This window comes from Tachyglossus aculeatus, chromosome 9, assembly GCF_015852505.1.
Source record: "Tachyglossus aculeatus isolate mTacAcu1 chromosome 9, mTacAcu1.pri, whole genome shotgun sequence".
Lineage (NCBI taxonomy): Eukaryota > Metazoa > Chordata > Mammalia > Monotremata > Tachyglossidae > Tachyglossus > Tachyglossus aculeatus.
This window is the reverse complement of record NC_052074.1, coordinates 59,659,006-59,675,110: the sequence shown is the minus strand read 5'-3', so window position 1 is coordinate 59,675,110 and position 16,105 is coordinate 59,659,006. Positions and strand designations below refer to the sequence as shown.

General features: G+C 44.3%; 1 protein-coding gene across 1 annotated transcript in view; it reads left to right on the top strand.

Moving 5' to 3' along the window:
• Positions 1-16,105, top strand: part of TTN (titin) — a 326,517-nt gene that overhangs the window by 40,477 nt on the left and 269,935 nt on the right. The window contains exons 17-36 of the mRNA XM_038751738.1: positions 411-669; positions 1,409-1,478; positions 1,596-1,811; positions 3,172-3,314; positions 4,064-4,269; positions 4,420-4,653; positions 4,780-5,024; positions 6,323-6,594; positions 6,807-6,971; positions 7,061-7,229; positions 7,333-9,026; positions 9,168-9,449; positions 10,213-10,479; positions 10,577-10,849; positions 11,452-11,715; positions 11,821-12,081; positions 13,478-13,738; positions 14,497-14,760; positions 14,850-15,110; positions 15,236-15,496. Of these exons, the coding sequence (XP_038607666.1) occupies positions 411-669; positions 1,409-1,478; positions 1,596-1,811; positions 3,172-3,314; positions 4,064-4,269; positions 4,420-4,653; positions 4,780-5,024; positions 6,323-6,594; positions 6,807-6,971; positions 7,061-7,229; positions 7,333-9,026; positions 9,168-9,449; positions 10,213-10,479; positions 10,577-10,849; positions 11,452-11,715; positions 11,821-12,081; positions 13,478-13,738; positions 14,497-14,760; positions 14,850-15,110; positions 15,236-15,496 (6,067 nt within the window). The remainder of the gene's footprint in view (positions 1-410; positions 670-1,408; positions 1,479-1,595; positions 1,812-3,171; positions 3,315-4,063; positions 4,270-4,419; positions 4,654-4,779; positions 5,025-6,322; positions 6,595-6,806; positions 6,972-7,060; positions 7,230-7,332; positions 9,027-9,167; positions 9,450-10,212; positions 10,480-10,576; positions 10,850-11,451; positions 11,716-11,820; positions 12,082-13,477; positions 13,739-14,496; positions 14,761-14,849; positions 15,111-15,235; positions 15,497-16,105) is intronic.

The following is a 16,105-nucleotide window of genomic DNA, read 5'->3' as shown; positions in this document are numbered from 1 at the left end:
AATTTGTACTTCCCAAGCACTTAGTACAGTGCTCTGCACATAGTAAGCGCTCAATAAATATGATTGATGATGATGATGATGATGATTTACTTGTAATAATAATAATAATTATGGTATTTGTTAGGCGCTTACTATGTTCCAAGCACTGTTCTAAGTGCTGGGGTAGATACAAGGTAATCAGGTTGTCCCACGTGGGAGTCAGTCTTAATCCCTGTTTTACAGATGAGGTAACTGAGGCACAGAGAAGTGAAGTGGCTTACCCAAGGTCACACAGCAGACGGGCTCTTTTCACTAAGCCACGCTGCTTCTCTAAGCACTGTACTCACCCCAGTGCTTAGTACAGTGCCTGGCACTTAACAAACACCACTATGATTATTATAATTACATATAATTTCCTTTCTCACATCCAGGGCCTTAAGAACGTGACCGTCATGGAAGGTGAATCCGTGACTTTGGAATGCTATATCTCTGGGCATCCAACCCCGACTGTCATATGGTACCGGGAAGATTACCAAATTGAGTGTTCCATTGATTTCCAAATCACCTTCCAAAGCGGAATTGCCCGTCTCATGATTCGCGAAGCCTTCGCTGAAGACAGCGGGAGATTTTCTTGCACTGCTGTGAACGAAGCTGGAACTGTCAGCACTTCATGCTACTTAGCTGTACAGGGCAAGTGTCTGCGCTGAATAGGTCAAAAAAGAATGTCTCATTTAAACACTTAGAACAAGGTTCATGCCCGTATTTGTCATTCAATGGTTACCTTAAAGATCAGGGCACTCATATTTGTGAAACTCCCTTTTCTGCACAACCTGGGGTTTGTCTTCTCACAGAAGCCTACATTAAGGAAAGCCTAAACTGTAGTATTCACTGGGTCCAAAACCAGGCACAATTGCACAGGTGTTTCTTCTTACACAGCCGCACACTGTATCTGGACAGATGTGCATCATTGGAAGAATGTTCCCTAGTTCAGCGGTCACCTTCTAGCCAAATTGACTAGTTAAAACACGAGTTATGGCAGATTGAACGACACCTCTGATGTTGAAAACCTAGGGTTCTGATTGTGAAGTGAAAATAGTCCAGGTAGAAGGGTAAAGTGCAACTATTTAAACAAGCTTTAGTGTCATCAGTAAATCCAATGGAATGAGTGGGGTAAAGAGATGAATCTGAATTTTAGGTGAAATTTTCATGGAGGCAATGGGGAAAATCGGGCCACTGGTTTTTTGATCTGGACTCTCGGCCTCCCGCTTCACAGGTCTCTGGCTTGAAAGCTTCCAAACTGGGCTGGAAAATCTAAAGAACAATGAGGCGTTGCCTCAATCCTACTTGCCCCCAAGACCCCATTTCCCCTTTGTATTCAAAACGGTGCCTGTGTTCTGAATCCTGAAGTCTTTTTCTCTTGTCCTTATAGTATCCGAAGAATTTGAGAGCAGGGAGATGGCTGCCGTTGCAGAGAAGAAGGTCACTACAGAGGAGAAACGGTAGGTGTTCTCTTCTTCAATTTGCCTCTGCTCTTGGGTGTATGGGACAACCTTCTCCTTTCCCTGGTGTGACCTCGCCACCCTGCCAGGACTGACACGGTGGTGCATGTCTTTCAGCTTCGTGGAGTCTAGAGATGTGGTCATGGTAGACACCAGCATTCCCGACGAACCCACCGGCCCCGGGGAGCCAGCTGCTCCTTCCTTCATCAGGAAGCCAGTGGTTCAGAAATTAGTCGAAGGGGGGAGCGTTGTCTTCGAGTGTCACGTCGGAGGAAACCCGAAGCCCCACGTCTACTGGAAAAAGGCTGGTGTTCCTCTCACCAGCGGATATAGGTAGGTTCTCATCTGATCGATTGACTTTGCCAGAGTCGATTTTGATATTCAAATTGGTCTATGCATCTATTTAGACAATTGAGCTTAAAAACACTCCACTTTGACCTGAAGTGCTTGAGCAGTTCAGGCCAAAAGTCTGATCAGCGTGGACTATCCAGATGATTAATAGTAGCGTGTTCTAGCAGACAGAGCAAGGCCTGTGAGTCGGAGGACCTGGGTTCAAGTCATTTAACTTTTCTGTGCCACCGTTTCCTCATTTGTAAAATGGGGATTAAATCCTACTCCCTCCCACCGCTTAGATTGTGAGCACAATGCGGGATAGGGGCGGCACCTAAAGAGAGTGCTGTGGATACAGCATTTTTCACGTGCAAAGATTTTTCTCAGTGAACATAGGCCAGATTTCTAGTTTTCATATATGGTTCAAGGTCCATAATGGGTTATTTGAAGGTCGTGTTAGGAATGTTATAGGGGAAAGGGAAGGATGGCAGCAAGGCTCAAGAAGGGTTTCAGTAAATTTATGGATGAAACGTGCCATTGAGCCCCATTTAATACCACTTTTGGGCAAAATACCAGGCTGGTGGATTGGCAGATTGTATAAATTTCTAGAGAATGTTAGGGACAGAGAAGGAAACTGCAAACATCTGCCACTTGTCTGCTGTGTGACCTAGGGCAAGTCACTTCACTTCTTTGTGAAATCTGTAAAATGGGGATTGAAACTATGAGTTCCACATGGGACAGGGACTGTGTCCAATCTGATTTGCTTGTTTCCACCCCAGTGCTCAGCACAGTGTCTGGCACATAGTAAGCACTTAACAAACACCAAAAGTATTATTATTATGCACTATTGGAGTTAGGATACTGGATTGGGAGCACCGCTAGTCTAAATCAGGAATGGCCTTGCCTAGGTTTTTATATTATTCAGATGATCTTTTTGATGGTATCTGTTAAGCACCTTAATATGTGTCAAAAACTGTTCTAAGTGCTTGGAAAGATGAAAGTTAAATAGGTCAGATTCAGTCCCTATCCTTCATGGGACTCACAGTCTAAGGTCTAAGTAGGCAGGAGAATAGGTATTTAATCCTCATTTTACAGTTGAGGAAACTGAGGCATAGAAAAGTTTAGTGACTTGCCCAAGATCACTCAGCAAGCCAGAAGAACCAGGATTAGAACCCAGGTCCTCAGACTCCCAGGCCTGGGCTCTTTGAAATTGGCCACGCTTGCTTCTCTTGCTAGCAAAGTGCTTTGCTTTATATCTGTAGTGCAAAAGTCTATTTCAAGAAGTAATATGGCATGATCTCTTATGTAAGAAAATTGATACACGATATTCATGTTTTGTTTGCTTATTTATTCACCACTAAAGATATAAAGTCAGTTACAACAAGCAGACTGGTGAGTGCAGACTGGTGATTTCCATGACTTTTGCCGACGATGCTGGAGAATACACCATCGTTATTCGGAACAAATACGGCGAGATATCTGCTTCGGCCTCCTTGCTCGAAGAAGGTAATAGAACTTCTCCAGGGGTGTAGTTACTGTTGCACTGTAGCCGAAGATTACTGTCAGTTGGTAACACTGCCCTACTCTAAATTGTAGTAAACATCTCCCAGACTGGTACCTATCAAGATTTGGGTCATAATTTTCTGTTGGAAAGAGGATTTTAGAATATCCATGGATTGGAAAAAAACTGTCGTTATCCAAGAGGGCATGTATGAGGAAGTCTAAGTGACTCTAATCGCTCTTCTGGTCATCCCCTGTGAAAGTATTCTGGGGTTGCGACAGCACTCTTTGGTGCCTCAGAGAACATACAAATCACATCCTAATGCATTGTGCCTGCATAGAAGTGTGGGAAGATTCTCTTTGCTTCCTCTTGGCATTGTTTTGCTGGATGAAAACCATAAATAACTCCCTGCATGAATTTCAGTGGGCATATCAACTGGGATATTCCGGTAAAGCGGGTGGAGTTCAGATCCCGTGGTTAATACCTATTCAACCTGTGGGTGTCGGAAGGCATTTCAATGGAAGGCATTTCAACAGATCAAACCTATGAATTGTATGCTAAGTCAATCAAGACACATTTCAAAGAGTTTCCAGAACAGAGCTACCTACTTATTATCATTTTGAGCTCATTTTAAAATGATAATCTTATTTGAATAATGCACTGCAATATCATCCTGCCCTACCATTTGATCACCCAAGGCGTACATGAAAATTAATATGAAAAATAGGAATTAACTTACTCTTTCCACTTGTAGCTGAGTATGACATGCTGATGAGGTCCCAGCAGGAAGCATTTTACCAGACTCAAGGGACTGCATTTGTGCCAGAACCTCAAGTTGGAGAGATGGCACCGGGATTTTCGTACCCAGAATATGAAAAAGAATACGAAAAGGAACAAGCACTTATTAGGAAGAAAATGGCAAAAGATACTGTTTTGATTCGATCTTTTGTAGAGGACCAGGTAAGTCTATCATTATCGTGTAGGACAGAGTGAATTAAGACAGTGCTAACGCTTGAAGCCCTAGCTTTGTAGAATTTAAATGTCTAAAAGCAAAAAAAGTACTTGCTTTATACATTTCTTAATCTCAGAATCCCACTTTTTCTTCCATAGGAATTCCATATCTCTTCCTTCGAAGAGAGACTCATCAGAGAGATCGAATACAGAATAATCAAGACCACGTTAGAAGAACTCCTCGAAGAAGACGGAGAAGAGAGGATGGCGGTTGACGTTGCTGAATCGGAAACGATTGAAGCGGGCTTTGATTTGAGATTAAAAAATTACAGGATTTTTGAGGGAAAGAGTGCTACTTTCCATTGCAAAATGTCCGGCTATCCATTACCAAAGGTAAAGGGGGGGAAAAAAGAGAAAGAGTGCATGTGAATCAAATGCTGGAAAGAATGCCCTGCAAATTGCAGTATCACCATTATTCTTTCAACTAGCCTAAACACCAGAAACTTGCCCTCTCTACAGATTGCGTGGTACAAAGATGGCAAGCGCATTCGGCCGGGAGAACGATACCAAATGGAATTTCTGCAGGATGGGAGAGCTACCTTGCGTTTGCCAGTCGTGCTCCCAGAAGATGAAGGGATCTACACGGCATTTGCCAGCAATGTCAAAGGCAATGCTATTTGTTCTGGAAAATTGTACGTGGAGCCTGCGGCACCTTTTACGGCCCCATCCTATTTGCCGGCACCAGCATCCGTGACCAGAATTCGGTAAGATGATCAGCAGTAGTTATCATGGTATTCCTTGAGCCCCCACTGTGTACAAAACAGTGCATGAGAAGCAGTATGGCCTAGCTGTTAGAGCACAGGCCTGGGCATCAGAAGGACCTGTGTTCTAATTTTGGCTCTGCCACTTGTCTGCTGTGTGACCTTATGCAAGTTACTTAACTTCTCTGAGCCTCTGTCACCTCATCTGTAAAAGGGGGATTAAGACTGTGAGCTCCATGTGGGACACGGACTGTGTCCAACCTGATTACTCTGTATCTGCCCCAGTTCCTAAGCATTATGTAACAAGCACTGTTGTAACATACCATTAAAAAAAATACACTGTATTGAGCGCCTGGGAGTGCACAACACACAGTCTGTACCGGGGTTCACACCACATTTCATTCCAAGATAATAATAGTAGTGGCATTTATTAAGCACTTACTATGTGCAAAGCACTGTTCTAAGCCCTGGGGAGCTTACAAGGTGATCAGGTTGTCCCACGGGGGGGCTCACAGTCTTAATCTTCATTTTACAGATGAGGTAACTGAGGCCCAGAGAAGTTAAGTGAGTTGCCCAAAGTCACACAGCTGACAATTGGCAGAGCCGGAATTTGAACCCGTGACCTCTGACTCCAAAGCCCATGCTTTTTCCATTGAGCCACGCTGCTTCTCTCAGTCTGTGTTCTCTCCAAGCACACAAATTACTATATCATTTCCATAATACAAATGAAGTAGTAGTGACAGAGACCTTAGGTGCCTTGTCCTTGATCACACAGGAAGTTCTCGGCTGAGGTAACGATAGAACGGAGCGCATTCTTAATCACCGGTGCCCATCTGCTCAAGGATAACGAGCCCCCTCCAAATGTTTTCCTCGGCTAAAATCAGATCAAATTTTTCTCCCTGTCCCATGGGAAATGGCAAGAATGTGACTCCTAGAATCTGGAATAAACAGCAGCATGGCCTAGGGGAAAGAACACGGGCCTTGGGAGGTTGAGGACCTGGGTTTTAATCCCACTTGTTTACTGTGTGACCATAGGCAAGTCACTTAACTTCTCTGGGCCTCGATTACCTCATCTGTAAAATGGAGATTAAATCAATCCTCCCTCTTAGACTGTGAACCTCATGTGGGACAGGGACTGTGTCCAACATGATTATCTTGTAACTCCCCCAGTGCCCGGCACATAAGAAGTGCTTAGCACGTACCATTCAAACTAATACTCATGGTAATAATGATAAAGATGAAGAGAAATCAGCTTGGATTATGTCGCCGAGTTTCAATGTTTAAGGCGTGCTGTTTTTCAGATCAATTTCGCCTCGTTCCACCAGTCGTTCTCCTGCACGCCTGTCTCCAGCCCGCATGTCTCCGGTCCGATTGTCCCCCGCACGCCTGTCTCCGGCCCGTGTGTCCCCTGGACGGAGGCTGGATGAAACAGATGAATCCCAGCTGGAGAGATTGTACAAGCCCGTCTTCGTGCTGAAACCCACCTCTTTCAAATGCGCAGAAGGGCAGACTGCAAGATTCGACTTGAAAGTTGTCGGCCGACCTATGCCAGAAACATTCTGGTTTCATGACGGTACGGTAGCTTTCCTTACTTGGAGATCTTATCCCTCTAGACTGTAAGTTCATTGTAGGCAGGGAACGTGTCTGCTAATTTGGTTGTACTGTGCTCTCCCAAATGCTTAGTCCAGCACGGTGCACATAGTAACTGCTCAGTAAATGCGACTGATTACGGGAACGTCCTACAGTGCCCAGATGTGGAACTAACATTTTGGTTCTGCATTTCAGGTCAACAAGTTGTTAATGACTTTACCCATAAAATAGTCATCAAAGAGGATGGTACACAGTCATTAATTATCGTGCCTGCCAACCCGAGTGACTCCGGAGAGTGGGCTGTAATTGCACAGAACAGGGCTGGAAAATCTTCAATCACAATGAATTTAACTGTGGAAGGTATTTTATGGTTCACTTCCTGAACAAAATGGCATCTGGGTGAAATTTTGAGATGATCATTTCCTGATCACACTGACTTTTCTTTTCAGCTGTGGAACACCAGGTGAAGCCGGCATTTGTGGAAAAACTGAGGAACGTGAATGTAAAGGAAGGCTCTAGCCTTGAAATGAAAGTCAGAGCTACGGGCAATCCGAATCCAGACATTGTTTGGTTGAAAAACAGTGACATCATTGTACCTCATAAATATCCAAAGATTAAGTAAGTGTTTTTTGAGAAAAATAAAACCCGGTTTATAGGGCCGTCAGGAAACATATGAATTATGAGTACTTTGGACTCATTGATCATTTTCTGCTCGTTCTAGAATCGAAGGAACCAAGGGCGCAGCGGCCCTTAAGATAGACTCGATTGTCAGCCACGATTCCGCATGGTACACTGCGACTGCCATCAATAAGGCGGGACGTGACACTACCAGGTGTAAAGTGAACGTGGATGTTGAATTTTCCGAGCCTGAACCGGAGAGAAGATTGATCATCCCACGGGGAACTTACAAAGCTAAAGAGATCGCTGCCCCAGAACTGGAACCGCTCCACCTGCGATATGGCCAAGAGCAGTGGGAAGAGGGAGACCTCTATGATAAAGAGAAGCAACAGAAGCCCTTCTTTAAGAAGAAACTCACGTCACTGAGGCTCAGGCGTTTTGGGCCGGCCCACTTCGAATGCCGACTCACCCCAATCGGCGACCCGACCATGGTGGTGGAATGGCTCCACGACGGCAAGCCTCTGGAAGCCGCCAACAGGCTCCGCATGATCAACGAATTTGGATATTGCAGCCTTGACTACGGAGTCGCCTACAACAGGGACAGCGGAGTTATCACCTGCAGAGCGAGTAACAAGTACGGGACCGATCACACGTCCGCTACCCTCATCGTTAAAGACGAGAAAAGTCTCGTTGAAGAATCCCAGCTGCCCGAAGGCAGGAAGGGACTGCAGCGGATCGAAGAGCTGGAGAGGATGGTCCACGAGGGGGCCCTTACCGGCGTGACGACAGATCAGAAAGAGAAGCAAAAGCCAGACATCGTTCTGTTCCCCGAGCCAGCCAGGGTCCTCGAGGGGGAAACGGCTCGGTTCCGTTGCCGGGTCACGGGCTACCCTCAGCCCAAAGTCAACTGGTATCTCAACGGGCAGCTCATCCGCAAGAGCAAGAGGTTTCGGGTCCGCTACGACGGCATCTACTACCTGGACATCGTAGACTGCAAATCCTACGACACGGGAGAAGTCAAGATCACGGCAGAAAATCCCGAAGGCATCACAGAACACAGAGTGAAGCTGGAGATTGAACAGAGGGAAGATTTCCGGTCTGTCCTCCGGCGAGCCCCCGAATATAAGCCTGAAACCCAAGTCCACGAACCCGGGAAACTTGAGTTTGAGGTGCAGAAGGAAGACCAACCTGCCGATACCAAGGAACCCAAGGAAGTGGTGAAGCTGAAAAGGGCCGAGAGAATCACCCATGAGAAGATCTCTGAAGAGAGTGAAGAACTGCGCAGTAAATTTAAGCGGAGGACAGAGGAGGGCTACTACGAAGCCATCACCGCTGTGGAGCTCAAATCCCGCAAAAAGGATGAGTCGTACGAAGAAATGCTGAAGAAGACGAAGGACGAACTCCTTCACTGGACCAAAGAATTAACTGAGGAGGAAAAGAAAGCCCTCCTCCCTGAGGGACAGATCACCATTCCGACCTTTAAACCCGAAAGGATCGAACTGAGTCCAAGTATGGAAGCCCCCAAAATCTTCGAGAGAATTCAAAGCCAGACTGTCGGTGAGGGTTCCGACGCCCATTTCCGAGTGAGGGTAGTGGGAAAACCAGACCCTGAGTGTGAATGGTACAAAAATGGAGTTAAGATCGAACGTTCTGACCGCATATACTGGTACTGGCCAGAGGATAACGTCTGCGAATTAGTCATCAGAGATGTCACGGCGGACGACTCTGCTAGCATCATGGTGAAAGCTATCAATGTAGCTGGCGAAACCTCCAGCCATGCATTCTTGCTTGTTCAAGGTACTTTCCATCTACTGATTTTTGTATATATTTTTACATATCGCCCTACCTACGTCTTGCACATCGATTTGCGTTCCAGTGTGTGTTGCCTTGTAGGTTTAAAATGATTTTGCTCATTTTGTTTTTGTTTTTTTTTGGCAGCTAAACAGTTGGTCACTTTCACCCAGGAATTACAAGATGTGGTTGCTAAGGAAAAAGACACCATGGCAACCTTTGAATGTGAAACTTCGGAGCCATTTGTCAAAGTGAAATGGTTTAAGGACGGTGTGGAAATTTCTTCTGGAGATAAATATAGGATGCACTCTGACAGGAAGGTCCACTTCCTTTCTGTACTGACAATCGACATGTCTGATGCTGAAGATTATAGCTGCGAACTTGTGGAGGATGAAAATACCAGGACCACAGCCAAACTTATTGTTGAAGGTAATAAAAATATATCTAGCATTCCTCGATTCGCCTCATTTAAAGATACTCTGTCGTGAAAAAATGAATTGCCCAATTTAGCAGCAGTAGTAGTAGTAATAGTATTCTTAAGTGCCTATGGTGTGCAGAACATTGTACTAAGCACTGGGACATAGTACAGGAGGGGATTAGACATGGACCTTGTCTCTCAAGAGGCACACAATTTAAAAATATAAGCGGGAGAGGGGACTGAAGCCCTCTGTTGGGTAGGGACCGTCTCTATATGTTGCCGATTTGTACTTCCTAAGCGCACACAGTAAGTGTTCAATAAATACTGTTGAATGAATGACTGGCTATAGATACATAGGAAGAAATGAATAAAAGACAAGGACAAACACAGAAAATTAAGCTGCAGTTTAAGCTGCAGACCGTGGTCTGACGTACACAAGGTATGTCAGAGGTAGGGACCCTGGTTGGCCCGGTAGGAAAGGGATGGGTATTCCCGATGGATTCACTAGGCCGTCTCATGGAGACAGATGAATTTATTTTCACCAGCAGAGAAGATAATCCAATTTGGTTCATTAACATTTCTAAATGTGACTAGTTTTCATGATCCACATCTGAAAAATGGCCAAGCTAAACCTCAATGCAAACCTCAATCTTTGTTGTAAATATATATTTTATGTTTGCAATAATGCTGTGAATATCTTAAAAAAACAATCAAGTTATTCATTTTCATAGCTTCAAGGTGGACGTTCAAAAATATCGTTCTCTTAAAACACAGGCGCTGTTGTTGAGTTTGTGAAAGAACTCGAGGATCTAGAAGTTCCAGAGTCATTGTCAGGAGAACTAGAATGCATCATTTCCCCTGAAAATGTTGAAGGTAAATGGTACCATGGTGACGTAGAACTGCACTCCAATGGCAAATACACCATTGTATCGCGCCGTGGCCGTCAAAGCCTCACCGTCAAGGATGTTACCAAGGAAGACCAAGGGCAATACAGCTTTGTGGTTGATGGGAAAAAGACAAGCTGTCGTCTGAAGATGAAACGTAAGCCTTTGAACTCTAGTCGGTCCTTAACTGTTGCGAGAAGAATTGCTTTTATCGACCTTTATGAGTACAATTTTCTTTGCCAATTGGTCCACAGCCCGCCCCATAGCGATCCTGCAAGGCTTGAGCGATCAAAAAGTCTGTGAAGGTGACATTGTACAGCTTGAAGTTAAAGTCTCCTTGGAGAACGTGGAAGGCATCTGGATGAAAGATGGCCAGGAAGTGCAGCCCAGTGATCGGGTTCACATTGTGATAGACAAGCAATCACACATGTTGCTCATTGAGGACATGACCAAGGAAGATGCTGGAAAGTATTCCTTCACCATTCCTTCCCTTGGACTTTCGACGAATGGACGGATCTCCGTTTACAGTAAGCCCAGTCTGGATTTATTGCTGTAAGGTTTATTGTTGTATGCCCCCAAGCAAGTACTACAGTGCTCTGCACACAGTAAGCACTCAGTAAATATGATTGAATGAATGAGTAAGTGCTTTTTGAATTGTTCAGTGATGATGATGATGATGGTATTTGGTGAGCACTTGCTATGTGCCAAGCACTGATCTAAGAGCTGGGGTAGATACAAGGTAATCAGGTTGTCCCACGTGGCTCACAGACTTAATCCTCATTTTACAGGATTAAAATGAGGCACAGAGAAGTTAAGTGACTAGCCCAAGGTCACACAGCTGATAAGTGGAGGAGCCGGGATTAGAATCCACGACCTCTGACTCCTAAACCCATGCTCTTTCCACTAAACCATGCTGCTTCAGTAACGTGGGAGGCCTTAGGTCTAGACTGTAAACTCATAGTAGGCAGGGAACGTGTCTACCAACTCTGTTATTTTGTATTCTACCAAGCACTTAGCACGGTGTTCCACACAAAGGAAGCACTCAATGAATACATTTGATTGAAGCTTGGATGAGCTGTAGGTTGAAGCAAAATCTTTTTCTGCCACTCATTCCAATGTGTCTCCGCAGGTGTGGGCATAGTGACACCTCTCAAAGACGTGAACGTGATTGAGGGCACGAAGGCGGTTCTGGAATGCAAGGTTTCAGTCCCAGACGTGACTTCAGTTAAATGGTACTTAAACGATGACCAAATCAAGCCCGACGACCGCGTCCACGCCATCGTCAAAGGAACCAAGCAACGGTTGGTACTCAACCGAACCCACGCCTCAGACGAAGGGCCTTACACGTTGGTCGTCGGGAAAGTTGAAACGAGCTGCAATCTCACTGTGGAAAGTAAGGATCCCGTCCTCTAAATGTTCACTCTTAGACATGGTTCCTCCTTTTTCCGACGGTGGTAATAACTGAATTAAATTGTGCTCTCCTCCCCTTTCACCACAGAAATCAAAATAGTCAGAGGTCTTCATGACCTTACCTGCACTGAGACACAGAATGTGGTCTTTGAGGTCGAGCTTTCCCATGCAGGAATTGATGTCCTGTGGAATTTTAAGAACAAGGAGCTCAAGCCTAGTGAAAAATATAAAATCGAAGCTCACGGAAAAATATACAAATTGACAGTCCTGAACATGATGAAGGATGATGAGGGAGAATATACATTTTATGCCGGTGAAAATATGACTTCTGGAAAACTGACAGTAGCAGGTGAGTAAATTTAACAGTTTCTGTAGAGTGACAAATGCAACACATTCCCTGCTTTCTTTCCAGTTGTTGCCTTTTGTCTCTTCCTCCAATAAAAGCAATATACCTAGTCATTGGTGTGATTGGGCAGTGGAATGTGAAAATATTCAAGTTCAGTAATCCATATTCTCTATTCAATTTTTTTTGGTTTGACTAGGAAGGCGAGAGGATACTATAACTCAGGTGTTATCCTCATTCAGCAGAAATGTGTACCTTTTTAACCAAGATCTGATGGCCCAAGATTTGAGGGATAGTGCAGTGGTCTCTCTGGCCCTAAGATCCTCTGGTTTCATTATTAGCATGTCAGGCAGCAGTATTTAGTGCTTTTGCAGTATTTTTTGCAGAAAACCACTAGGCCCTAAGAGAAATTTCAAAAGAAGAGCAAGAACCTCCAAGATGCTTGCCATTTACTGAGACATGGGAGATAAGAAACTACATCTTCACAAATATGCATGGGAAATTTAGAAAAGAACAAATAAAAATTTTATGTAAATATTAGGAGACTTGGAGTGATCAATTAGGTAGAGTCAATCTGGGATGGTTTCATGGAGGAGGTTGATTGGTTCTGACAACTTGGGGAATCCAAACCATTAAAATTAAATAGTCTAAAAACAGAAGTCCTCAAAGATTCGAAGAATCTGAAGCAGACCAACTTAAATGTCCATCATGGAAAACTCATGGAAGACACAGCCAAAATACTTTAATTTCTTTGCCTTTCACAAATATTAGGTGATTCAACCAGGCTGTGGTTTTAGGTCATTTGACTTTCATTGTTTTCACTAAGATTTTTTGCCATGAAATTTTTTTACAGTAAAGTTTTGGAAGAAGAGAAGTCAAAGACAATTTTAGACACAGAGAAGGCTAAATTCTCCATTCAAACCAAAGCTAAGGAATTATTAGTGACTTTGGGAACACGCAGGATTCTGGAACACTAGCAATGCAGGCTCTTATTTTGACCCAATTTTACCTGGTTTTCAGGATCACCAGAGGTTAAAAATAGAACATCTTTGCATTAGTCTGAGATGGTACACATGCAGAAATGGCTCTGTTATTCAAACCTTATAAAATCCCCAATTTTGACAGCACTCTCCTAATGATTTGGAGGAGCGTGCCATGTTTGGAATGAAGAAAGCACCATTGACTCCCTCCACGTGGAGTGAAAAGTGAATGTAGAGTGTGTGGCGTGAAAAGAGAAAATAGAATGTGATGAAAATGATTTCATTAGGCGCACCCATTGTAAATGCCCTTTGAAGCAGGAAACCCATGACTGACTGGGTGACGTGTTGTGATTCATGGATCTTTTCAGGGTAGAGCAAAGAGATGGATTGATTTTCTTTTTTTTTCTTTGCTTGCTTATAAGGGGGTGCAATCTCCAAGCCTCTGACAGACCAGACCGTGGCGGAGTCGCAGGAAGCCGTCTTCGAGTGCGAAGTGGCCAATCCGGATTCCTCAGGCGAATGGCTAAAGGAGGGCAAACCCCTGGCGATGAGTAACAACATCCGAAGTGAGAAAGATGGACACAAAAGAAGGCTCATCATCGCCGTTACTAAATTAGATGACATTGGGGAGTACACGTACAGAGTGGCTACCTCAAAAACATCTGCTAAACTCAAAGTTGAAGGTGTGTAATAATTATTATTATCATTATTATTATTGTTCCTTTCATCATTATGGGTTATAATAAGAAGCAGCGTGGTCTAGTGGATAGTCATGGGCCTGAAGTCAGCACAGGCCGGAAGTCAGAAGGATCTGGGTTCCAATCCCAGTTCCGCCGCTTGTCGGCTGCGTGATCTTAAGCGAGTCACTTAACTTCTCTTTCCCTCAGTTACCTCATCTGTAAAATGGGGATTAAGGCTGTGAGCCCCTTGCAGGGCGGGGACTGAGTCCGACCTCGCAATTTTATATCTATCCCAGTGCTTTAGTTCAGCACCTGGCACATAGTAAGTGCTCAACAAACACCATTAAAAATTATGATAGTATTTAGTAAGCGGTTAGTATGTGCTAAGTACTATACTAACTACTGGGATAGGTACAAGTTAATCAGGTTAGACATAGTCTGAGGCAGGGGAACGGCCTCTAATCCCCATTTTTACAGATGAGAAAACTGAAGCCCAGGGTCACACAGCTGCAATTACTAGGTTTGTTCTTTTTCAAACCTACTTCTTCATCGACTATCAGCAAATTCCCTGTGGGGTTTTTCAATACCTGAGGAAATTCAGCTTCCAATGGATGCCTATTTTCCATTTTTACCATTACACATATCCCCCAAAACAATGTTTAAGCAATGATTTGTCCATGGCTTCTTGGATTTTAATTTTCCAATGGATCTGTGTATGTGACTGATTGTGATTGACTGATTGATTGCATTTGCCCTGTCAGCTGTCAAAATCAAGAAGACCCTAAAGAACCTGACTGTGACAGAAACCCAAGACGCTGTTTTCACTGTGGATCTTACTCACCCTGATGTGAAAGGAGTTCAGTGGATCAAGAACGGAGTTGAGCTACGATCCAATGACAAATATGAAATCTCTGTGAAGGGAACCTCTTACACTCTGAGGATTAAAAACTGTGCTATTGTCGATGAGTCCGTTTATGGCTTTAAACTCGGAAGGTTAGGAGCCAGTGCAAGACTTCACGTTGAGAGTAAGTCACCCTAATAAAGAGGCCTAAGTCTGTCAGCAACTGATCTTAAATTAATCACTTCCATCGCTAAACCGTCTTATTTTCCTTAGCCGTGAAGATCATTAAAAAGCCGAAGGACGTGACTGCCCTGGAAAATGCCACAGTGGCTTTTGAAGTCAGCGTCTCCCACGACACCGTACCAGTAAAATGGTTCCACAAGAATGTGGAGATTAAGCCAAGCGATAAACACAGGCTGGTTTCAGAAAGGAAAGTCCACAAACTGATGCTGCAAAACATTGCCTCTGCCGACGCTGGAGAATACACTGCTGTAGTCGGGCAACTCGAATGCAAGGCCAAGTTGTTTGTGGAGAGTAAGCATCTTGTCTTATCCTGGAACAGTGTTCCATGTTCATTCCCAGGGGTGATTGCCATGTGTTGGCGTCTCTTTAAGGATAAAAGCAAATATCTCACCTGAACCCACTTGGTCTTTTCACAGCCCTCCATATCACAAAGACCATGAAGAGCATCGAAGTGCCCGAGACCAAAACGGCCTCTTTTGAGTGTGAAGTGTCTCACTTCAACGTCCCTGCCATGTGGCTGAAGAACGGGGTGGAGATTGAAATGAGTGAAAAGTTTAAAATCGTCGTCCAGGGAAAACTCCATCAACTCAATATCATGAACACCAGCACAGAGGATTCAGCAGAGTACACTTTTGTCTGTGGAAATGATCAAGTCAGTGCCACCCTGACAGTGACGCGTAAGTGGAAAAAAAAATTCAATGGAAACATGAGGGATAAGGCAGTTGATTAATCAATTGTATTTATTGTTTACTGTGTGCAGAGCTTCGTACTAAGTGCTTGGGAGAGTACAATATAACAGGGTTGATATTCATTCATTTAATCCTATTTATTGAGCACTTACTGTGTGCAGAGGACTGTACTAAATGCTTGGGAAGTACAAGTCGGCAACATATAGAGACAGTCCCTACCCAACAACGGGCTCACAGTCTATAAGGGGGAGACAGACAACAAAAGAAAACATGTAGACAGGTGTCAAAATCATCAGAACAAATAGAATTAAAGTTCATCACACATCATTAACAAATAGAACAGTAAATATGTACAGGTAAAATAGAGTAATCTGTACAAGTATATATACAGGTGCTGTGGTGAGGGGAAGGTGATAGGGCAGGGGGGATGGGGAGGAGAAGAGGAAAAGGGGGGTTCAGTCTGGGAAGGCCTCCTGAAGGGGGTGAGCTCTCAGTAGGGCTTTGAAGGGAGGAAGAGAGCTAGCTTGGCGGATGTGTGGAGGGAGGGCATTCCAGGCCAGGGGAAGGATGTGGGATGGGGGTCGATGGCGGGACAGG